General features: G+C 36.5%; 1 protein-coding gene across 2 annotated transcripts in view; it reads left to right on the top strand.

Moving 5' to 3' along the window:
- PROS1 (protein S) overlaps positions 1 to 24,040 on the top strand; it is a 40,302-nt gene extending 16,262 nt beyond the window's left edge. For both annotated transcript variants that reach the window (XM_032150375.2, XM_058438183.1), the window contains 7 exons: positions 50 to 165; positions 3,593 to 3,782; positions 9,895 to 10,062; positions 11,701 to 11,869; positions 17,280 to 17,431; positions 19,392 to 19,617; positions 23,406 to 24,040. In XM_032150375.2, the coding sequence (XP_032006266.1) occupies positions 50 to 165; positions 3,593 to 3,782; positions 9,895 to 10,062; positions 11,701 to 11,869; positions 17,280 to 17,431; positions 19,392 to 19,617; positions 23,406 to 23,566 (1,182 nt within the window). In that variant the 3' untranslated portion in view covers positions 23,567 to 24,040. The remainder of the gene's footprint in view (positions 1 to 49; positions 166 to 3,592; positions 3,783 to 9,894; positions 10,063 to 11,700; positions 11,870 to 17,279; positions 17,432 to 19,391; positions 19,618 to 23,405) is intronic.
- The last annotated feature ends 1,367 nt before the right edge of the window (positions 24,041 to 25,407 follow it).

A 25,407-nucleotide genomic window follows, 5' to 3' on the forward strand; every position in this document is an offset into this window, starting at 1 on the left:
CCTATGCATTTTGATTTTCTTGTTGTTTATTTGGTTTCTTTTATTCCAGGTTGTTTCAGTGTGCCTTCCCTTGAACCTTGACACAAAGTATGAATTACTTTACTTGGCGGAGCAGTTTGCAGGGGTTGTTTTATATTTAAAATTTCGTTTGCCAGAAATCAGCAGGTGAGGAACCTACACCAATGATAATCTCTAGAGGTTAAGCAGATAAGGGCAGAAGAAGAGTGGCTGAAAAGGTTTGAAGTGTGTGAAATTGTATTACCTATCAGATAATGTAGTCATATTACCAATCAGATGACTTGGGGAACCCTAAAGTTAATTTACTCCTTCACACATGTAATTTTCATGCTAAAACCTTTTTGAGTCATTCTAGGCTGACTTTCCCCAATGACCATTTTACATTATTCCATATTATTCCTTTTGTAGAAAATGCATATTTACTAAGAAGCTGGGAAAGTAGATGTAATATACTTGTGAAATTTCCGTTATTCTTTACACATGTTATGAAAACTAGGTAATAAAAAATACCCAGTATTGCTTTTAGAATATCATTATATTCAAAATTATCGAGGAAAAAATTTAAACTTGCTTAAGTGGCATTTTAAAGACATACATTACATAATTTTAGTTGGCTATCTAAATACTTTATCCATTATTATCATAGTTAGATTGAGTTCAGAAATGACGCAAATGCTTATGTTTTTTAGTCATGATTCCACTTTATTTTTTATAGCAATGTTTATGATCCAATTTTTATTTTATTATATTTATCTATTTTTGAGACAGAGTCTTGCTTTGTTGCCCAGGCTGGAGTGCAGTGGTGCAATCTCTGCTCACTGCAACCTTCGCCTCCCAGGTCAAGCAATTCTCCTGCTTCAGCCTTCTGAGTAGCTAGGACTACAGGTGTGAGCCACCACACTCAGCTAATTTTTGTATTTTTAATAGAGACAGAGTATTACCACGTTGCCCAGGGTGGTCTTGAACTCCTGACCTCAGGTGATCACCTCAGGTGATCTGCTATAATTGTACTTGAGTTATCAGATTTTCTCAGAAGCATACATTGCTGGAAGTAGAAGAAAGAAATTGGATTTTTTTTTGGAATAATGAGAAGGAAAAATGCTTGAGACAGATTATACAGTTCAAATTTTAAAATATTTTAATTAAATAAGCATGTATGTTTAGAATTTAATGTTAGATACATGAATGATCATTCATTAAATAATTCAACTAAATTCATAGATACTATTAAAAACATTGAAAATTATTCTAAGAGCAATAACTTACGTAAATACTTAAGTAACTGTGCTCCTTCCACACTTATTTCTGCCAATATGTGGTTTTTTTCCTTTAACATCACAGAGCAAGTAATATCTTCCAATGATAGAGACTGGAGAAAACCCTTCCCTGCTATGAGAATAATAATGAGAGAAAAATACTAGTTCTAGTAAATAACACTTTTAGGAATACAATTGATCCTCCAAATCCTTGAGTTCCTCATCTGTGGATTTAACCAACCTCGGGTAGATAATATTCAGAAAAAAACACAATGACAATACAATACAGAATAATACAAATAAGACACAATACAGTATGACCGCTATTTACATAACATTTGCATTGTATTGAGTATTATACATAATGTAGAGATGACTTAAAGTACGTGAGAGGATGTGCATAGGTTATATGCAAATACTATGCCATTTTATATAAGGGACTTGAGCATCTGTGGATATTGATACCATCCAGAGGTCCTGGAGCCAGTCTCCAGGAGTTTGTTCATTTCTCACTGACGATTCACAGTAGTTTGATCTCTAACATGGGATCGGAATTGGTCAAATTATTTTTTCCAGAATTTATTATTTATTTATTTTAAACTTTTCATTGAAATATAAAGTATGTACCGAAATGTACACATTAGATTAAACGTATAGCTTGATGAATTTTTATAAACTGCCCCCTGTGTGATCAACACAAATAGCTAGTGCTTTTATTTTTGCAAATTTCTTTCCATCTGTTGCTCATTATCAAATACTTTCCCTACGTAAATGTCAACAAATTCACTCTATTTTCCTGTTTACCATGCTTGTGAAAAAGAGTGAATTATTCCCCATTGTAATGAATCAATATGCTGATGATATATTCCAGAAACAAAATATGCAGAACATGACCCTTTGAAACTATGATTTCAGCCTGATTTTACAAAGAAAAGGAAATTATCTCCATAATAGAATCAACTACTGGAAGATCCTGAGCATACACAGATTTGGATTTTGGCAAGATAATATTGCTTCACATCAGCAAAATGCTCAGATAATTATGAAAGAGCATAGAAGTCCTTATTCCAAGCAAAATTGTTCTTTTTTTCATAATCTGAGTTCAGTAAATTCCTGCTACATTGTTATCCATCCAACATACTTTACTCCACATTTTACCTCTTTTTAAATATTTCTTTGGAATTCTAAAGATGAAAACATTCATTTTGTCACCTTTTCTTTGTTCCATTTGAGGGAGATCTGTGCCCCGTTGCAAATGGTGCCTCTATTGCTATTACTATTATACTATATTGCGGTAAGAGTGTGGGATTCTGTCCTGCCTAATTTAGCAATTATCTGAAGTCCAGACTCTTTAACTTAAATTGCCTTTATTTTAAGTTAGGTGACTAATAGTTATACACCTATTGTACCTTTTCCCTGTTTGTCTTTTGTCAATCATTTGGATTTGCTAGTCCCTTGGAAACTTCAATGCTGATTCTCATTGAAGTGTTTTAAGGATACTGAATCAACACATGTTATTTTAAGTCCTGCATCCTAAGACTTTTCTCCCCTGTAATAGCTACATATATGTCTAGAGTCTTAATAGCAACAGATGTTGCCAGCACTCAGATACCCCCAAACATGTGGGAGACTATGTCTTTTAAGTTTTCCTTCTGTGTATTCTACAACAGTGACTTATGCAATTGGAGTTTTAGGAAAGCTAATAGATACATTTTAAGTTTTTAAATTTTACCTTTCTTACCACACATGAAGGCTTAATGATGTCTGCAGTCATCTGCCATCTTGTAGATCTCCATGAGTGATTCCTGACATGTGAAATTATAGGGAAAATATGCCTTTTGATGAATAAACCAACGATGAAATTGTAACACATTTTATGATCACTTATGGATACAGCAAAAACAAAAACAAAAACAAAAAACAAAAAACTACCACTTCTTAATGTCAGATTATATAGTGTATAAAAGGCTCCAGGAGAGGTATAGAATGACTGATACTTATACCTGTGTATTAATTCCAGCATTTGGAAGGTGCTTTCAAAACATAAGCCACAGAAAGATGACAAATTACCAAAGCATCTGTTCCCTGGGGAAAAGATTCCAAGAATAAGCAAGAAAATATAATAACTTAATTTTAAACATACATGGAACCAGAGATAATACATGAGCAGTCTAATTCTGCCCTTCTCTTTTATTAATTCCAGAAAAAGAAATAATTGACTCTTTGTGTTACTGTTTGTCAGTACAAGAAAAAAAGAATAATGCATTGAGCTTTCTGTATTTCTCACTCTTAAGGATCTCTCTTTGTCCATTGTTTAGATTTTCAGCAGAATTTGATTTCCGGACATATGATTCAGAAGGCGTGATACTGTATGCAGAATCTATTGATCACTCAGCGTGGTTCCTGATTGCACTTCGTGGTGGAAAGATTGAAATTCAGCTTAAGAATGAACATACATCCAAAATCACAACTGGAGGTGACGTTATTAATAATGGTCTATGGAATATGGTATGTTTGCAGATTTCATCAATTATCTTCCCACTTTGATGCAGTCTGTATAAAATCATAATTTATTTTTATAGTGATACCAAACCAAAATGGATTTGGATTTATCTGATGCTATATGAGATATATTCTACATACTGTAAGTCCCTGAAACATCCTGAGAAATAATATTCTCCCTTGATATATTAGAATCATTGTTTTTAGTTATTTGCTTGAACTACTCTGTCTTTAACTGTTTACCTTTTTTAGTTGCTGTTTGGTGAACAGTGGTGTTAGGGATTATTAGGCGGCCTAACATTTTTTTTTTTTTTTTTTTTTTGAGACAGAGTTTTGCTCTTGTTGCCCAGGCTGGAGTGCAGTGGCGCAATCTCAGCTCACTGCAACCTCCACCTCGCGGGTTCAAGCGATTCTCCTGTTTCGGCCTCCCAAGTAGTTGAGATTACAGGCATGCGCCACCACGCCCGGCTAATTTTGTGTTTTTAGTAGAGACGGGGCTTCTCCACGTTGGTCCAGCTGGTTTCGAACTCCTGACCTCAGGTGATCCACTCGCCTTGGCCTCCCAAAGTCCTGAGATTACAGATGTGAGCCACCACACCTAGCCTTTTTTTTTTTTTTTTTTTTTTGAGACAGTCTCACTCTGTTGCCCAGGCTGGAGTGCCGTGGCATGGTCTTGGCTCACTGCAACCTCCACCTACTGGGTTCAAGAGATTCTTGTGCCTCAGCCTCCTGAGTAGCTGGGATTACAAGTGTGCAACAGCATACCTGGCTAATTGTTGTAATTTTAGTACAGACAGGGTTTCACCATGTTGGCCAGGCTGGTCTCAAACTCCTGGCCTCAAGTTATTCACCCACTTCGGCCTCCCAAAGTGCTGGGATTACAAGAGTGAACAACCACACCCGGCTGGCATAACAATTTATGCAAAGACACCACTGATCAAGGAAAACTCTCTTCAATTGCCAATAATATTTTTTAAAGTAAGGAGAAATAAACATAGTAACAAATCTAAAAAGGTAATTCAAATTCAAATATAAGCAGATAGATAAGTAATCCTTTAAAAAAAAAATAGACACAGGGTCTTGCTATGTTGCCCAGGCTGGTCTTGAACTCAAGGAATCCTCCTCCCACTTTGGCCTCCCAAAGTGCTGGGATTACAGGCATGAGCCATTGTACCAGACCTAGTTATCAGTTTTTGTGCAAATGATATACATTAGCAGGTATCAGTGTGCTTACAAGTTAGCATTTTAGGCTGGGCGCAGTGGCTCATGCCTGTAATCCCAGCTCCTTAGGAGGCCAAGGCAGGTGGATCACCTGAGGTCAGGAGTTCAAGAGCAGCCTGACCAACATGGCGAAACCCCATCTTTACTAAAAATACAAAAAAAAATTAGCCAGGCTTGGTGGCACGCGCCTGCAGTCCCAGCAGGAGAATTGCTTAAACCCAGGAGGCGGAGGTTGCAGTGAGCCAAGATCATGCCACTGCACTCCAGCCTGGGTGACAAAGTAAGACTCTGTCTCAAAAATAGAAAGAAAGAAAGAAAAGAAATTAGCATTTTAATTTAATCCTACATATAGCCTCTATTCTAATGATCGAGAATAGCACTTTAATCAACTGGATTAAAGTGGGACTTTTCTGAAGGGATTACTGCTAGTTGATAGTGGTGAGAAGTCTTTTCTGAAGTATAGAGTCATTGCTGCCATCAGCAGAGGATAGCTGAGAGAAGATTGGCTTCACCTTAGAATGTGGTGCATAAAAGAGATCTTTTATGCCTAGAGGAGCTGGCAAGAAGTTTGTGCTGATCTCTATTTATTTATTTATGTTATTTATTTATTTATCATCACTATTATTACTATTATTTTGAGACGGAGTCTTGCTCTGTTGCCCAGGCTGGAGTGCAGTGATCTCTGCTCACTGCAACTTCCACCTCCTGGGTTCAGGTGATTCTCTTGTCTCAGCCTCTCAAGTAGCTGGGACTATCGGTGCCTGACACCATGCCCAGGTAGTTTTTGCATTTTTAGTAGAGACAGGTTTCACCATGTTGGCCAGGGTGGTCCCAAACTTCTGACCTCAGGTGATCAACTCTCCTCAGCCTCCCAAAGTGCAGGCATTACAGGTGTGAGCTGTTGCGCTCAGACAAGAAGTTTGAGAAGTCATGTGAGGTCATCACTAAATTATTTTGGTCCTTCATTTATGCAGACATGCACTCATTTATTCAATAAGCTTTTAGTGAGTGCTTTTGATGCTAAGTTCCTGAGTTCAAGGCATTAGAACTATAGCATATCGGGGGAACCCGCCCCCAATATTTCAATGTAGATTCTATTTTCCATAAGTGTCTACTGGCTGAGAAATAAAGAGTACAAAGAGAGGAATTTTACAGCTGGGCCTCCAGGGGTGACATCACATATTGGTAGGACTGTGATGCCCACCTGAGCCACAAAACCAGCAAGTTTTTATTAAGGACTTCAAAAGGGGGGTGGGTGTAAGAACAGGGAGTAGGTCACAAAGATCACGTGCTTCAAAGTGCAAAAAGTAGAAGAAAGATCACATGCTTCTGAGGAAACAGGACAAGGGCAAAATCAGAAACTACTGATAAGAGTCCAACAAAGATCACAAGGCAAAGTGCAAAAGCAGAATTATTGATAAGGGTCTAATGTTCAGCAGTGCACATATTGTCTTGATAAACATCTTAAACAACAGAAAACAGGTTTTGAGAGCTGAGAACTGGTCTGACCTCAAATTTACCAGGGTGGGGTTTTTTCCTCACCCTAATAAGCCTGAGGGTACTGCAAGAGACCAGGGCATATTTCAGTCCTTATCTCAACTGCATAAGACAGACACTCCCAGAGCGGCCATTTATAGACCACCCCCCAGGAATGCATTCCTTCCCCAGGGTATTAATTATTAATATTCCTTGCTAGGAAAAGAATTTAGCCATATCTTCCCTACTTGCACGTCTGTTTATAGGCTCTCTGCAAGAAGAAAAATATGGCTCTATTTTGCCCGACCCTGCAGGCAGTCAGACCTTATGGTTGTCTTCCCTTGTTCCCTAAAATCGCTGTTATTCTGTTCTTTTTCAAGGTGCACTGATTTCATATTGTTCAAACACACGTGTTTTACAATCAATTTGTACAGTTAACACAGTTGTGTTCCTGAGGGGATGTAGATCCTCAGCTTATGAAGATAACAGGATTAAGAGATTAAAGTAAGACAGGTGTAAGAAATTATAAGAGTATTATTTGGGAACTGATAAATGTCCATGAAATCTTCACAATTTATGTTCCTCTGCCATGGCTCCATCTGGTCCCCATTTGGGGTCCCTGACTTCCCACAACAATAGCAAGAGTTTTTCCTCGCTCTAGAGCTTAGTACCTCACAGATAAGTAGCTGATGCTTCTTTGGGAAATAATATAATGTAATATGAAATATATTACAGTAGAGGTATGAACAAAGCACACTTGGGCAAATGTGGTGAATTTATAAATGATTACATCTTATCTTTGATTTTGAGTCTAATATTAATAGGAATTTTAATTGTAAATGTATCATAATTCATTCAGCAAAATATTTATTGGCACTTCTACGTGCTAATCCTTATTCTAGGTGGTAAAGATACAACAGCAAATTAAAAAAAGTCAGTGCTCTTACAGAGCTTGCATTCCAATGGTGAGATGCAAACAACAAATGCATGAAAAAATAAATATGCCAGATAGTTATTCATGTTGTAAGGAAAAAGAAAAGCCAGGCAAAGACATAGAGAGTGATGGTGGTTAGTATGCATATAGAATCAGGAAAGGCATCTCTGATGGGATTAGATCTGAGCTGAGACTTGAGAGCACATGTCATGAGAAATACATGAAGGAATATAAAATGATTCTGTACCATATGAACAGCAAGTACAGAATTTCTTGGAATAGGATGTGTTTGGTATTTGAGGAATAACATGAGGAGTAGTGTAGCAGCAGGGGAGAATAGTTAGAAAATGAGGTTAGAAACGTGGTCTAGAATAAGATCATCTAGGGCCTTGGAGGCCATGGTGAGGATGTGGATTTTATGCTAAATGGAAAAGGCCCTGGATGGTTTTGAGAAGGGATATGATCTAGTTTGCATTTTAAAAGATAATCCCAATCAGAAGCTGATGGCTTTGTGGAAACCAGAAGTGGAGAATGAGTGTATAACAGGATATGGGGATATGGAGTGAGGAGACTGTTGGAATAACCCAGCGGAGAGAAGATGACAGTTTGACTGGTGTGCTGATGGTAAGAGTGGTAAGAAGTGGTCAGATTCTGGATATTTTTGAAGTTAAGCCTTCAATTCAAATTTTTGAATACTCAGCATAAAGAGGGGTTTTAAGGCCATGAAACTGTTTGTGTTGACCAGTGGTTCCAAACACTATCTCATCCAATGTCTGAAAATATATAATGCTCCTTTACTATTCTATAATGAAATGTATCAGTAATATAAACTACCTTCACATATACCCAATCAAAACCAATATAATGCTCTCATTATTATATTAATATGGATAAATAAAAGGAAAGTAATTTATAAGAAAATAATATGTATTTCAGTATATACATAGTCAACTATAACTACAACACTTGTCAAAGCTTGCTTCTATGCATTACGTAAAAGCTACAAGTGAAGACTAATGCTGGGGTGTTATATTAGCAACTCAAATACCATTAAGGGTATACATGGTGTTGCCATTGGTAATATTAATTTTCCAAAGTGGTGAGAAGTTCCTGGTAAAGATATGAACAAAACAAGTATCAATCTATCTTTAGTTGTAAAGATTATTACATTCTTGAAAGATGTAATGAATGCTAAAATAGTGCAGCAAATATTTTGTGTCTATGTAGGCACAAACTCAGATGATTGTAAGCATGAATATTCCCTACATGAATACCTAGCAGGGATGTTCAAAAGATTTTAAGAATACTTGATATTTTATTATTAGCTCTGCATTACTTATTATTATTAATTCTGCATGACTAACCTGTGTACATAATGCAGATTGTCTATCATCTTGCAATGCCAGCATGGCCCCTACTCATTGTGACAAATAAAAGTGTTCCTCACCTCCAAATTTTCCAAATGCCCTGGAGTGGAGTCATGGTGTCTCACTTAAAATACTTGCATGGCTACAGGAAAAAGGTCTGGGGCCTGAGCTGTGGAGAGGGGAAGATCCAGCAAAGGAGACTGAGAAGTAGTGGTTAGAGTGTAGAAAGAGAAGCAAGCAGGGTCAGGTGTTGGAGGCTAAGTTAAGAAAGTTTGTAAAGGAGAGAATAGTTGTTCACATGCTGCTAATTGGCTATATTAAAGAAGGAGTGTTGACTAACTTTAAATTTGTGTTACTAAATTTATTTTATGTTGGAGGATAGTTTTTCCCTTCCTATCATGGTGTTTTAATATGCTTATTGTTTGGCTTATATTATTGGTTAGTGAGTGAAGAGTTTGCTCTTTGAGCGCTGTAGTTCCACTTGAAGTGATTGAAGCAGTGGTTCTTCAAATTGCCTTAGTGGAAGGAATTTTTATTGTTGTTTACCCTTACTTGAAACCTTTTTTAAAACCCAAACAACTCTCAAAATTGGGAAACTCCAATTTAATTTTGTGTATTTTTTTCTTATTGCCTCAATCACTTTTGAATTTTAAAGAAAAATAATTTGTGTGCAATTAACAGAATAGTGAACATATTGATTTTTCTTACTTTATATTAAGAACTTATTTACACTATTGATTCCATATGTGTATTATCAGACAATTGCAAAATAAGACCATTTAAATTTTTCCTGAGATAGAATGGCTCACTTAATTGTTAATTTTCTAGCAGCCTGGAATTGAAAGATATATAACTGGATGTTTAAGCTTAACAGAATAGTATTTTTTTAACTTTAAAATATGGTATGCTTTTAATTTTTGATCAAGTGCTGCCACCCTAAATGCCTTTTTATCACATTTCTCATAATTTGACATTCCAAATGAGTTGTAACGAATTAATAATTACATTAAAATTATTACAAAATATTTTATTGGAATAATAACATAAGTTTTAGATCCCAGTATTTCAAATGACATGTAGTAATGCTTGGTTATTTGGTAATTTTTCTTTTTAATTGTAGGTGTCTGTGGAAGAATTAGAACATAGTATTAGCATTAAAATAGCTAAAGAAGCTGTGATGGATATAAATAAACCTGGACCCCTTTTTAAGCCGGAAAATGGATTGCTGGAAACCAAAGTATACTTTGCAGGATTCCCTCGGAAAGTGGAAAGTGAACTCATTAAACCGGTAATGATCCAAGCTTCTATTATTCATCATGGATGAATTCCTTTTGTCTGTAATAGATTTGAATATGTGCTTTTCTGAGAGTCAATAGAAGTCGTTTTGTTAAGCGTACTGTGACGACTTGAAATGATCATGGAAAAATAACATTAGTAACCCTTGAAATTATATTAATGAAATAAAAAAATGATGTAGTGGTTTTGTGCCCATTTAAATCCCCAGCATAAATCATGAAGTGGATTTCTAAAATTCTCAAGTTAACACTTGAGAATGTTAACACTAATGTTGACATTAGTAATGTAATGTTCAGTGTTAACATCATGATAATTCATACTCAGTCATTAAACATATAAATTCATATATTTAAGTCCAAAATTACACTATTTTGTAAAAGCCAGCCAAAGGACTTTCTCAAGTCTATTTTTAGGACTTAAATGCAAGAGCTAAAGAATAGCACATAAGGTGAAATTTATTGTTAAAAAAATACCTCTTTACTGAGGGTACAACTATAGCCTGTCACAAATTGAAATTAGATATAATAGATGTTTTTCTAAATGTAATATTTGTTTAATAGCTATAGAATAGGTTTGATGAAAGAGACTAACCACTAACTCTTCAAAGAGTTTTAAAAATTTCATTTGAAGTCACAGGCCTGCCAGATACACTTGCTGATTTAATTTAAATATTTACTATCTTATATCCGTCTTTCATTCCTGGCAATTCGTAGTTACTTTAGCTTTTAAAAGATTTCTATTATATGATATTAAGCTTGAATTAATTAACCCATGTTGACATGAGTATACCTGTTGTTTGAAACTGAGAAATTAATACACTTTAAAAGTAAAATAAATTATTCAAAAAGTATCAATCATTTATGAAATGGTTTTTACATGTCTTGAGCCTGGCAGGATACTTGATGGAGGCTAAAGAATGCAAACAGTTTTGTGTCTGAAGAGACTTAGAGTTTGATTGGCAAGACAAACCCATATTCTAAATGCCACTAAAGAAAAACAAGGCCGGGCGCGGTGGTTCACACCTGTAATCCCAGCAATTTGGGAGGTCGAGGTGGGTGGATCACCTGAGGTCAGGAGTTCAAGACCAGCCTGGCCAATGTAGCAAAACCCCATCTCTACTAAAAGTACAAAAATTAGCCAGGCGTGGTGGTGGGCACCTGTAATCCCAGCTACTCAGGAGGCTGAGGCAGGAGACTTGCTTGAACCAGGGAGGCAGAGGTTGCAGTGAGCCAAGATCCTGCCACTGCACTCCAGCAAGACTCCATCTCAATCAAAGAAACAAAAAGATAAACAAGACAGCTTAGAGCCCAGGGCCACAGCTAGAAGCAAATATAGAACTTGAAAGCAGAAAAGTTACCACTGGATGATGTAAGAGAGGCAGGTGGAGCTTGAAGTGTGAAAAATCATTAAGATCCCACTGAGGGCTTGTGATAGCATAAGCTCGCCTGTACTGAAAATGACTGTCCATCTGAAGAACACTTTGAAAAGAAAAACTTAAATAAAATTTAAAATACTTTCAACTATTATCAAAGAAAGGATTTTTTTTTTCTCTTAATGAAAACCTATACTCATAATCGAGCCATTGTTTAAGTTTAAAATGCACTCCTTGACTTGTATTTTAATTTGTTAGATTAACCCTCGTCTAGATGGATGTATACGAAGCTGGAATTTGATGAAGCAAGGAGCTTCCGGAATAAAGGAAATTATTCAAGAAAAACAAAATAAGCATTGCCTGATTACTGTGGAGAAGGGCTCCTACTATCCTGGTTCTGGAATTGCTCAATTTCACATAGATTATAGTAAGTGATTTTCCATTTATCTCTATTTTCTCATTAACGAGTAAATTTATTCATTAACAAACAGTAATAATTTATTTGTGAAACATTACTGAGTATCTACTGTGTGCCCACTCTAGTCTTATGCTTATTCATACTATTATATACCTTTTACAAAAATTTTTCAGTGTATTGGGAAAAATATAAAGGCATTTGAATGTGCTTGTGTTGTTATTTCAGGTTTATCGGTACATAGCTTGATTCCTTTTGGGTAAATTCAATTGATCTATTTTAAAGTTCACTGATTTCTCACTTGTATGGAGTCTACCAATGAATGCATCAGAAAGATTCATCTTCATTTCTGGCATTTCTGTTTGATGCTTTCTTAAAATTTCTGCCTCCCTATTGAAATTCCCTATCTGTTCACACTTGTCTAGTTTATGTACTGAGTTTTCAATGTATTCATCATAATTATTTTAAATTCCCTGTCTCATAGTTCCAACTGTGTCATATCTGAGTCTGGTCATTTTGTTTGCTTTGTCCCTTGACCAAGTGTTGTTTTTCTTGCATCTTTGTGTATCATGTAATTTTTAGTTTAGATTTGGGCATCTTACATACAACAGTAGAGATTGAGATAAAGAATATTTGCGTCTGGAAATGAGCACATTTCTTTTGCTAGGCTCTTAGTAATGGGATTGAATCAATCTAGTGAAAAGTTGAGCTTCTTAAGTTTTGTTGGTGCCAGGATTACCCTTAATGCACCACAGGTTTCAGATCTTTTATTTTGTTTTGTTTTGTTTTTGAGATGGAGTCTCGCTTTGTCACCCAGGCTGGAGTGCAGTGGTGCAATCTTGGCTCACTGCAACCTCTGCCTCCTGGATTCAAGTGATTCTTCTGCCTCAGCCTCCCAAGTAGCTGGAACTACAGGCACCTGCCACCACGCCCAGCTAATTTTTGTATTTTTGTGTTTTTGGCCAGGCTGGTTTTGAACTCCTGATCTCATGATCCACCCCCTTGGCCTCCCAAAGTGCTGGGATTACAGGTGTGAGCCACCGCACCCAGCCTCAGATTTTTAAAATACTACCTTCTGCTTAGAATAAGGGAATGGTTTGGTAGCTAGTTTTTCTTTTTCTTTTCTTTTTTTTTTTTGAGACCGAGTCTCACTCTGTCACCCAGGCTGGAGTGCAGTGCCACGATCTCGGCTCACTGCAACCTCCACCTTGCAGGTTCAAGTGATTCTCATGCCTCAGCCTCCTGAGTAGCTGGAATTACAAGGGTGTGCCACCATGCCCTGCTAATTTTTGTATTTTTGACAGGGTTTTGCTGTGTTGGCCAGGCTGGTTTCAAACTCCTGACCTCAGGTGATCTGCTTGCCTCAGCCTCTCTAAATGCTGGGATTACAGGCTTGAGCCACCGTGCCTGGCCTAGAGAGTTTTTCATCATAGCAGCTCAGTTTTATGTATTCCCTCCATGATATGCCTCAAGAAAATGTCTCTCCCACTTGTGTCTCTCAAGTGTCTTGCCCACCTCCAGCAGACTGCTCTTGTTACCTGACATTTGCTAACATGGCAGAGAAGATGCGGAGGTTAGGGAAGCATTCTATGTTGTTCTCGTACAAATTCAGTCTTAGGCAGGTGTTGTATCCCTGGGTCTCAGGAGTGCGGAATTTTCACTGTTCCTCTTCCCTGACTCTCATCAGTAGGGGAGATGTCTAGTGATCAGGACTCAATATGTTTTCTTGCTCCTTCTCCGTGATAGATAGCTTTTTTTGTTTGTTCTTCCTAATCTATAGTTGCAATGAGTCTTCATATGTGTCCTGATGACAAGGTTTGCTGTTTTTCTCCTGGCTTGAAAACTTGCGTTGTGTAGAGGAGACTGAGAAGGATCTAGATGGGGCTCTGTGGCTTCCCTGTAGCTGGTGCTGCTTTCAGGACCATATTAAGAGAGAGGCTTTCTCGGGTCTCCTTCCCTGCACTCTGTTTTCTCTTGAGTGCATGGTAAGGTCTGTGGAGAAGAGCTTGTGAATGAGCATGAATTGTCTTTGTGTCTGTAGTTTCTAGGGCTTCTAAACTCTTACATCAGCCCCCACATGGAGTTCAGCAATTTGTTTAAATCTTTACCTAAATTATTTTTACCAAACTGCATGGCATTTCCTGTCTGCCCTGGGTTAGAAAGTGTTCTTATTCTGGCTTTCCTTGGAAACACCTGTCTTTCTTTAGGTTTCTGGTTAGTTTGCTGCTCTGCGACCTCAGCTCTTTGATAGTTTCAAGAAAAGTCGTGATTATGCAGATAATTTGGCTTTTGTTGTTGTAAGGGTGGGGGTGGTGCCCTTTCCACTTTTCTACAGCCTAAGTGGAGCAGGGAGTCTTGCCACACTGACCCTAGGGTTTTAACCTTATAAATAATACTTCTGTGAACATCCTGAATCATACATCCTTCTACCTTTATGTGATTAATTCTATGGAAGAAAATTTTAGAATTAGGTTATCTCTATCAAAGGTTAGGCAAATATATAATTATTAGAGGTTCAATTACATTCTTTTCCAAAAATCTTTTATCAATTAATATTTCTACCAACAGAACGAGAAAGCGTATGCTTTAGTTTTCTTCCAATCTGATAGTTCAAAAATTAAATTTTGTAGGTTTGAATATTAATATTATTTCCCTAATTTCTACTGAACTTGAATATCCTCCCATGTTTATTAGCTATTTATATATTCTAATTATTTTATTGAATCTTTGTCTTTTTCTTTTTTAGTAGTTCATTATTTGAGCTACTAACACTTTGCATTATAAATTGTTAGCATTAATGTGATATCTCTGCTTTAAGAAAAAAATTGCATTTTAATTGTGTTTATTTGTAACCTAAAAAGGGTGAGGTAAGGTGGCTCACACCTATAATCCCAGCACTTTGGGAGGCTGAGGCGGGCAGATCCCAAAGAGCTAGAGCCCAAGAGTTCAAGACCAGCTTTGGCAACATGGTGAAACCCTATCTTCACAAAAAATACAAAAATTAGCCAAGCCTGATGGCCTTGGCCCGTAGTCCCAGCTACTCAGGAGGCTGAGGTGTGAGGATGGCTTGAGCCCAATAGGTTGACGCAGCAGAGAGCCGGGATCTTACCACTGCACTCCAGCCTGGATGACAGAGTGAGAGCATGTCTCACAAAAAAAAAAAAAAAAAGAAGTGTTTACTACATTAAAACAAATTTTCCACAATTTTTATGTAATTAGGAGGTACAAGTGCAGATTTCTTACATGCATATATTGTGATATATTGATTGTGTAGTGGTGAAATCTGGGCTTTTGGTGTACACATCACCCAAATAGTGAACATGATACCCAATTGGTAATTTTTTAACCCCTACCCTCCTCCCACCCTCCCATCTTTCGTAGTCTGTATTTACTACATTTGTTTGTTTATTTTTGAGATAGGGTCTCTCTCTGTCATCCAGGCTGGAGTGCAATGGTACAGTCATGGCTCACTGTAACCTAGACCTTCTGGGCTCAAGCAATCCTCCTGCCTCAGCCTCCCAAGTAGCTAGGACTACAGCCACATGCCACCATGCCTTGCTAATTTTTATGTTTCGCAGAGACAGGGTCTTCCTATGTTGCCCAGGTCAGTTTTCAAACTCCTTAACTCAAGTGATCCTCCTGCCTCAGCCTCCCAGTGCTGGTATTACAGGCATGAGCCACTGTGCCCAGCCCTTTTTACTACATTTTTAAGGACAAATTTTACAAAAATGATTTCCCTTTTTCTAACATAAATTAATACAGTGCCTAGTTCTGGTCTGCCTATGAAGGATTTTTTTAAAGTTATAAATGGGGTAAGGATTAAATTAGGATAAAACTAAATCCATGATGATTTGGCCAAAGGAAAAAAATCCCAAAAAGGTAATGAAAATAAGAGTTATATTGTATCTAAAAAAATTACTTTAGTAAGTAATTAATCATTTCATGGATAATTTATATGATCTACTTTGTAATTAATATTTAATGTTACATTTTAACTTCTATACATTTGCGTGTTCATTTTAGTTTGAGTTTAATATTCTGTGTTAAATTTACTTATTTCAAGATAAATGTTTAGGTGATAGAAATTCCAGTTATCCTGATTTGAGCATTACACATTGTATGCATTTATCAAATGACATATGTACCCCAAAATATTTACAATTATGATATATCAATTAAAAATTACTTATTTCACAATGATTACATATAAACATTCTTTTTTTTTTGGAGACAGAGTCTCACTCTTTTTCCCAGGCTGGAGTGCAGTGGTGTGATCTCAGCTCACTGCAACCTCGGCCTCCTGAGTTCAAGCGATTCTCCTGAATCAAGCCTCCTGAGTAGTAGCTGGGACTACAGGTATACACCACCATGCTCGGCTAATTTTTTGTATATTTTTTCAGTAGAGATGTTTCATCATGTTGCCCAGGATGGTCTCGAACCCCTGAGCTCAGGCAATTCCAAAGTGCTAGGATTACAGGCATGTGCCACTGCACCCGGTCTATATATTTTTTTCTTCTGGATGGGAGTTACAGGATTATAATGAAAAACTTAGTGACATTATATGTGGCTAAGTGGAAGAACATCTTGTCAAAGGAAAATGATTTTCCTTATTCACATTTACCCTTTCAGGGGCTCCGTGTGGTATTTGGGCTTTGCTATACGTTACATCATATTAAATGAGGAAGACTTCATTCAGATTTTGAACTAATATTTTTAGTAATCCAACTACTCTGGAAACATATTAATTCAACAAATATCTACTGAGTGACTGCTGGGGAAAACAAAGCAATGATGGAGACATATACCTCCTAGAGCCTGCACGTTAGTGGGATAGACAATTAACCTAGTAATTAAGAAAGATAATGTGAAGGATTATGACAAGAGATTCACAAAACAAGGGTTCCTATTCTGATTTCAAAACTAACTGCTGAAGTCAGCGTATTTCTCTAGTATTGAACTATACAACTCTCCTATGTATATAAATCATATTTATCCTTTGGAGTGATGATGGCAACTGTACCCAGATTTTCCCTAAATTATTACTGTAAATTTGTTGAACTTTCAAACATGTACTTGGAAATATGACCGCTCTGAGATTTGAGCACTGGTGAATGTGCAAGGGAGAAGGAAGCGCTCGGTGTTAAAGAGCAAACCGGGAAAATCCATGATAATCCTTAACACCACAATCCAGAATTCTCTTCTAGGAAGAACAGGAAGATGGCACTCCATTTGCATGTTTCTTGACTGCATTAAAAAAAAGTTTGTTTTGTTTTGCCTAGGTTATACGGATCATTGAGAAAGGGAATGAAAATACTATTACACAAGATAGTTTTGAATGTTACCTGGACTGTGTTAATAACAATTCCTTCTGGTGCACTTCAGGAGTGCATTGATCATGCTTCTGTTTCATTATTTTAAACAGATAATGTATCCAGTGCTGAGGGTTGGCATGTAAATGTGACCTTGAATATTCGTCCATCCACGGGCACTGGCGTTATGCTTGCCTTGGTTTCTGGTAACAACACAGTGCCCTTTGCTGTGTCCTTGGTGGACTCCACCTCTGAAAAATCACAGGTAACTTAACTCTAAACTTATATGAGCCTTGTTTTTTTTTTCATTTTTTAAAATGTATACATAGCAGTATTTACTTCAAAGGACTATTTTGAAGATTAAATAAAGTAACTTAGTAAAGTGTTTGGCACAGTCTCCAGCACATCATTAAGGACTCAAAAAATGTCTATTATTGTTACTTTTTTTCTGGCTTGTTTCCAAGGTCTGAATGAAGAAGTAAGGGGAGGGAGGAATGAAAAACCTACTGCATCTATACCTAAGATTACGCAGACTCTCACACAGGCTGCTTGGAGCCATTCGAGTACATAGAGATCCCCCCTGATTAAGAATCCTTTAAGCGTTGTGGGAATTAGTCTGTACTGTCAACATAGAAGTGAGTCTAATTACAGTGCACTGTCAGATATTCAGTGCTTAATTATAATGTTTTGTTCTTTCTTACACGCTTAATCTTTTCTCCCAAGAGTAAGTTAGCAAAAAAAGAGAAAGTTAAAACTTGGTTTCTTACTGGCAACTCTTATTTGAAATTAGGAGGAAGAACACCAAAAAGCCTTAGATGAAAGGAAATATGAGGGTTATCAGAAAATCTGTATTATTCAGACTTCTATTAGAGCATAGTTGTTCTGTTTATGTGTCATCCACAGTGCATTCCAACAAGTTACAGCAAGAAGCTGATGTTTATGCCAGGGCTGACTTGGATGCTTTCAGTAGATTTTAGAAAGAGACGTACGGTTGAATAATGTCTATTGTAGTAAAACAAGTTATGCTGTTTGCACCTTAAAGTATGATTCAGGGAGGAGGATGGGAAGTTTCTGGTGGTTAACCATAAGTAACCTAAAAATATCCTGATGAGTTTTTTTTTTGTTTTTGCTTTTGTTTTAATCTCCTGTCTTTAAGGAGATTTCTACATTTGGATTTCAGGGGTTTTTTGTTTGCTAGTTTGTTTTTCTTTTTAAACAAAATGGAATTCCTATCTTAAACACTACATTCATGTAGTGGAGGAGGTTAACACATGCCATGTCTGATATTTATTTTATCCTTTGAGTGTTTGCCTCTGTGGTTCTTTCTTTGCATGTCAGATTTCCTTCTCAAGGTCTATGCGATATTTCATAACATTATTCCAGGTATCATTGATCATTTTGGAGCATTTTCTTTATTGACAATCTCTTTTAATGAGTTTAAGAATACGGACATGTACAACACAATAACAGATTTCCTCAAGTAACCTATATTTGCAAAGTTAGTCTTTTCACTTAAAATAGGTATCTTGGATTCCTAAATAAACATTTCTGACTATGTTTTTATCACTTTCCTCTATGCCACGTAAGCTATAGGAAGAGATCATACTCAACACATTGAGTAATTTAGGCATAACGGCAGTTTGAAAGGTTCAGCAGAATGAACACATTTTCTTTCTGTAGAATCTTCTGGTAAATGTTCTATAAAGTACTGGTGGCGATTCCTGGTTTTTCTTTCTCAGGGCCTCTTCACTTATTTTGTCCCAAGTCTATAGGATTGCTTGTGTGGCACAAAGAAACCTGTTAGTCCTGCTGGCACATGCTTACTAAAGCATTTTAAATTTCCCAAGTCTTTTATCAACAAAGAGTGATTCAACTGCTTCGCTTTTCATATGTAAACTTGGAAATTAGGAAGGCTCATAAACAGAAAGATATAAGACACTCCTATAGGTTCTGGTTGTTTTACTGAATTTTCAGAAACCAGTATACATTTATATTTTAGCTAAACTTTGAGTTTGTAAAACTAATGTGTATTTTAAATTTTAGTCATAATTATTATAAATTAGTCTTATAATAATTAGGAATTTTTCCCTTAAATTTAGAGGCTCTATCATACATTTTCTTTACTTATTGAAATTTAGTTTTTGACTTTGAAAAACTCAAAAGTCGCTCTTAAGCAGCATTACTCTTACTCCTTGCTTATATTGAATCTTTGCTCTGCTCTTCAGGATATTCTGTTATCTGTTGAAAATACTGTAATATATCGGATACAGGCCCTAAGTCTATGTTCCGATCAACAATCTCATCTGGAATTTAGAGTCAACAGAAACAATCTGGAGTTGTCAACACCACTTAAAATAGAAACCATCTCCCATGAAGACCTTCAAAGACAACTTGCCATCTTGGACAAAGCAATGAAAGCAAAAGTGGCCACATACCTGGGTGGCCTTCCAGGTATCTGCTTACTTTTTCTTCAGTTTTAAAAAGTATATTTTAATCAAACCGATAATATTTTAAATATATAATTATAGTAAAAAAGCATCAGAAGGGAACATAAAATCCAGTATTCATTATTCTTTTTCTAGGGGCTAGTACCGACATTTTATTGGCATATTTTTGTTTTGCTTAGTTTAAAAATGTTGAACTAAGGCTGATCAAGTTTTGCTTCATTTGGCTATACCAGCCAGAAAGGATATGTTATTTTATTTCTTCATCACAATAGTCTTATAAGTTCAATATTTGTTCTTATTTACCCAATATTTATTCATCTATTATTCAGTTCATCTTATCATTTATCCGGCTTTTTTTTTTTTTTTTTTGAGATGGAGTCTGGCTCTGTCGCCCAGGCTAGAGTGCAGTGGTGCGATCTCGGCTCACTGCAAGCTCCGCCTCCCGGGTTCACGCCATTCTCCTGCCTCAGCCTCTCCGAGTAGCTGGGACTACAGGCGCTTGCCACCACGCCCAGCTAATGTTTTTGATTTTTAGTAGAGAGAGAGTTTCACCTTGTTAGCCAGGATGGTCTCGATCTCCTGACCTTGCGATCCGCCTGCCTCAGCCTCCCAAAGTGCTGGGATTACAGGCGTGAGCCACCGTGCCCGGCCGGGACATAAGTTCTCAATAAAAGTTGGATAAATGGGGCCGGGCACGGTGGCTCATGCTTGTAATCCCAGCACTTTGGGAGGACAAGGCGGGCGGATCACAAAGTCAGCAGATCGAGACCATCCTGGCTAACACAGTGTAAACCCCCTCTCTACTAAAAATACAAAAAAATTAGCCAGGCGTGGTGTGGTGGCGGGCGCCTGTAGTCCCAGCTACTCAGGAGGCTGAGGAAGGAGAATGGTGTGAACCCAGGAGGCGGAGCTTGCAGTGAGCCGAGATTGCGCCATTGCACTCCAGCCTGGGCGACAGAGGGAAACTCTGTCTCAAAAACAAAAAGACCTTATGTCCCAGGTGCTCGCAACATAGTAATAAACAATCTAATGGTGAGGTAGACATTAAACAACTAATTAGGAAAATATCAAAATAATTAAAATTGTGATCACTTTTATGAGGGAAAAGTATGGGTTGCTTTTAGAACCTGAAAATACGACTTCTTGCCTGGTCGTGGGGGCCAGAAACAACTGGTCTGAATAATAGACTAAACTATAAATCTGATACTGAACAGGCTAAATAAATTTAACCAGGTCTGAGAGTGGGGATTGGAGTTATTATGCAAGTAAAATGTTCCATGTGTGGGCAAAGTGGAAGGGGATGACACGCTGGAGGAATCTGTAGGATATCAGTGTGGTTAAAGCATACTGAGCAAGGGAGACGGTAGTGTAGAGTGAGGCTGTGAACTGGGTGGTTGGATGGATTGTTTGTAGACCTAGTTCAGGATCGTAAGTCTTATAATGAGAGACATGACACTATGAAAAGTTTTAGACAAGGAAGTAGTATAGCAATATTACAATTTTAAAAATTCACCCTGCATGCTGGATGGAGATGGATAGGTGGGAGACAAAAGTGGGTTTAATTGAGATGATCTGAGAGGCTATTCAGTAGTCCAGATGAAGAAGCAGTGACAATAGTTGTAGTATCTAAACTACCATCAACTGTTGCAAAACAAACAATGTGGACACTGTTTAAAGTGCTTCAAATATATCCACTTGTTTAATTTTCAAAATAGTCCAGTGAGGTAAGTGCTATTATTATCCCCATTTTACAGATGAGGAAACTGAGGAAGCTGCAGGACCAGGGTGATAACAATGAAGATGATGGACAGTGAATAGATCGGAGATATGTGTTAGAAACAAAATTAATAGGATTTAATGACTGAAAGACAGGTATAAGGATGACTTTTAGGTATCTGGCATGAGCAGTTGCATGGATGGAGATTCCATTTACCAAGATGGGGATAACTGGAGGAAAAGCAGATTCATCTTTAAGTGAATATTGGAAAATATGAAATTGGCAGCAATATTTCACTTTAAATGGAAAAAAAGAGGCAGAAAGTTATTTAGAAGCATTTTCAGATGACATTTGCAATTTATTCTCATGGGGAGAATTCTGTTTGATGTCTGGACCTCTGATAACCTTCAATATATTGCTTAAACTGCTCATGGTCTTGATTTCCCATATATGGAAATTGTATCTGGGGTTCTGGGAAATAGAAGTAAATAGGCTTTAAAAGCTATAGAAAGACAGACAGACAGATAGATAGATGATAGATGATAGATAGATAGATAGATAGATAGATAGATAGATAGATAGATAATAGATAGATAGATAGATAGATAGATAGATAGATAGATAGATAGATAGATCGATCAATAGAGGTAAGTAGTGAGCATGCCTAATTATTAGGGAGATCACACTCCGGGGACTGTTGTGGGGTTGGGGGAGGGGGGAGGGACAGCATTAGGAGATACACCTAATGCTAAATGATGAGTTAATGGGTGCAGGAAATCAACATGGCACATGGATACATATGTAACAAACCTGCACATTGTGTACATGTACCCTAAAACCCTAAAGTATAATAAAAAAAAATTATGGGAAAAAAAAAAAAGAATAAGAAGGAAAAAAAAAAAATTATAGTTTAAATGAATAAATTCTATATTGAAATCTACCTACTACCTTATCCACAAGTTAGCTGAATGCAATTTTAGGAAATCAAACCAACAAAGAGTTTAAAAGAAGTAGAATTATCAAAATTTCAGCGGTTTCAGGATTTGGGCAACAGCACTGAGGACTAACTTCAGGCAAAATGTCTTGGGAGAAAGAGTGGGGAAAATTTGAGAGGAGCTAAATATTGAGATATTAAGAGTATAAACTGTGGGATGGGTAAATTATTAATTGCATGCAAAGTAGGCATGTTAAATTCCATGTGAAGTACTAAAACCCAAGAGAAATGGATGATTTTGAGTAATTTCTTTCCTCAAAAAATGAATGAATTTGAGTAATTTCTTTTCTCAAAAAAGGAAAAGTGGCATAATCTATGATGTTTAGCCCAACTTGAAAGGGATTCTTAACAAATGCTATGAGCTCATAGTCATAGTAAAGTAGAAACTTTATTCACTGTGTTGGCAAGTTAGAAGTTGAAAATCTAAAGGTTTTTTTTTTTTGGCATAAGGTACTGAAGATGAAGAATAAGGGCTAAAGAATATCCATTGTGAGTTAAGATTAATGGAGAGGAGAGGCCTAAAAAGAGGAAGGAAAATTGCTATTTTTAGGAACTCTAAATAGTACATGAAAGTGAATCCTGTATCATGACCTATTGTATGCTCAACAAAAAATTATTTCTTTGGAAAAATACAGAAATCTGCTTTTATTCCAACAATAATAAAAGAGATACATTCATCAGAGATTTCCAAGTAGCTATAATTTGGAGTTAAGAAAATGATTTAACAATGCTTAAACTGTTGCTTAAGTTTAAAGAGAAAATAGTATGTTATTTGTATAATAAAAATAGAATATCACAAGAATATGCTTGTTTCTACTCTTCCTCAAATATGTTTAAGTTTAAATGGAACTAATTGTGTTTATGAAATCTGAGGAACTCATGACATGCTGAATTCAATGAAGTACAATAACATGTATATCGGAGTCACTTAATGTATATTTATGGAATAGAATTTCATTATTAACTTTTCCTTTAGGATTAGAATTTGGTTGGAAATAGGAAGTCTGAATGACTTCTCTCACTGTAAACAAACAAGATGCTAAAAGTCTTGGACTAATATTCTAATATTTTACTTTTACAGATGTTCCATTCAGTGCCACACCAGTGAATGCCTTTTATAATGGCTGCATGGAAGTGAATATTAATGGTGTACAGTTGGATCTGGATGAAGCCATTTCTAAACATAATGATATTAGAGCTCACTCATGTCCATCAGTTTGGAAAAAGACAAAGAATTCTTAAGGCATCTTTTCTCTGCTGATAATACCTTTTCCTTGTGTGTAATTATACTTATGTTTCAATAACAGCTGAAGGGTTTTATTTACAATGTGCAGTCTTTGATTATTTTGTGGTCCTTTCCTGGGATTTTCAAAAGGTCCTTTGTCAAGGAAAAAAATTCTGTTGTGATATAAATCACAGTGAAGAAATTCTTACTTCTCTTGCTATCTAAGAATAGTGAAAAATAGCAATTTTAAATTTGAATTTTTTTCCTACAAATGACAGTTTCAATTTTTGTTTGTAAAACTAAATTTTAATTTTATCATCATGAACTAGTGTCTAAATACCTATCTTTTTTTCAGAAAGCAAGGAAGTAAACTCAAACAAAAGTGCATGTAATTAAATACTGTTAATCATAGGCAGATACTATTTTGTTTTTGTTTTTGTTTTTTTCTGATGAAGGCAGAAGAGATGGCGGTCTATTAAATATGAATTGAATAGAGGGTCCTGATGCCTTATTTCAAAACAATTCCTCAGGGGGACCAGCTTTGGCTTCATCTTTCTCTTGCGTGGCTTCACATTTAAACCAGTATCTTTATTGAATTAGAAAACAAGTGGGACAAATTTTCCTGAGAGCAGCATAGGAATCTTACTTCTTGGCAGCTGCAGTCTGTCAGGATAAGACATCAGATTAGGTTGGATAGGTGGGGAAATCTGAAGTGGGTACATTTCTTAAATTTGGCTGTGTGGGTCACACAAGGTCTACATTACAAAAGACAGAATTCAGGGATGGAAAGGAGAATGCACAAATGTGGGAGTTCATAGTTTTTCTTGAATCCAACTTTTAATTACCAGAGTAAGTTGCCAAAATGTGATTGTTGAAGTACAAAAGGAACTATGAAAACCAGAACAAATTTTAACAAAAGGATAACCACAGAGGGATATAGTGAATATTGTATCTTTGTAATCAAAGAAGTAAGGAGGTAAGATTGCCATGTGCCTGCTGGTACTGTGATGCATTTCAAGTGGCAGTTTTATCACGTTTGAATCTACCATTCATAGCCAGATGTGTATCAGATGTTTCACTGACAGTTTTTAAAAATAAATTCTTTTCACTGTATTTTATATCACTTATAATAAATCGGTGTATAATTTTAAAATGCATGTGAATATCTATTATATCAACTGTTTGAATAAAGCATAAAATTACATAACAGACATTTAACTCTTCATACAATGAAGTAGTTCTTCAGTTAAAAGACAGATAAAGCTCCAATATTTGAATAATATTTATGGTTGGGTGGTAGACTGGAGCTCAGAAGGTGAAGAGAAGCAAAAGTAACATGTATCTTTGGACACATCCCAGAAATTATCTTGCTAAATATAATTTTTTTCCCAATTGCCACCAGGTACTATGGGGGATGAATATCAGCAAGTGACTATTGATAATTACATTCATGTAAAAGAGCAAGGAAAAAGAAAAACAGAGAAAACATGAGAGAGGGAAAAAAAGAGTGAAAGAAAGGAGAGGAGTTCCCTGCTTCTCGTTTGATTATGTCACATACAGGTCAGATATGGGGATCAATTCTACCTTTCACATCAGGAGCAGAAACCTTCCCGCATGCAATGATGCTCATAGAGGCTCCAGAGACGCATTTATAAATTTCATCTACCTTTGAGATGTGCTCATACGTGGCTGGAGAGAGGGTCTAGACCTATGGCTAAGAATCTTTGATTGGTGTTTAATTTTGAACTTTGCCAAGAAATATAGATTCCTACTTTTAAAGAGTGGTAGAGAACAAGGCAAAGTGGATATTTGGTGCCATTTCAGCTTTGTATATAAGTGAGAAAAACTCCAAATAGCA

Source organism: Hylobates moloch, unplaced genomic scaffold, assembly GCF_009828535.3.
Source record: "Hylobates moloch isolate HMO894 unplaced genomic scaffold, HMol_V3 SCAFFOLD_4, whole genome shotgun sequence".
Lineage (NCBI taxonomy): Eukaryota > Metazoa > Chordata > Mammalia > Primates > Hylobatidae > Hylobates > Hylobates moloch.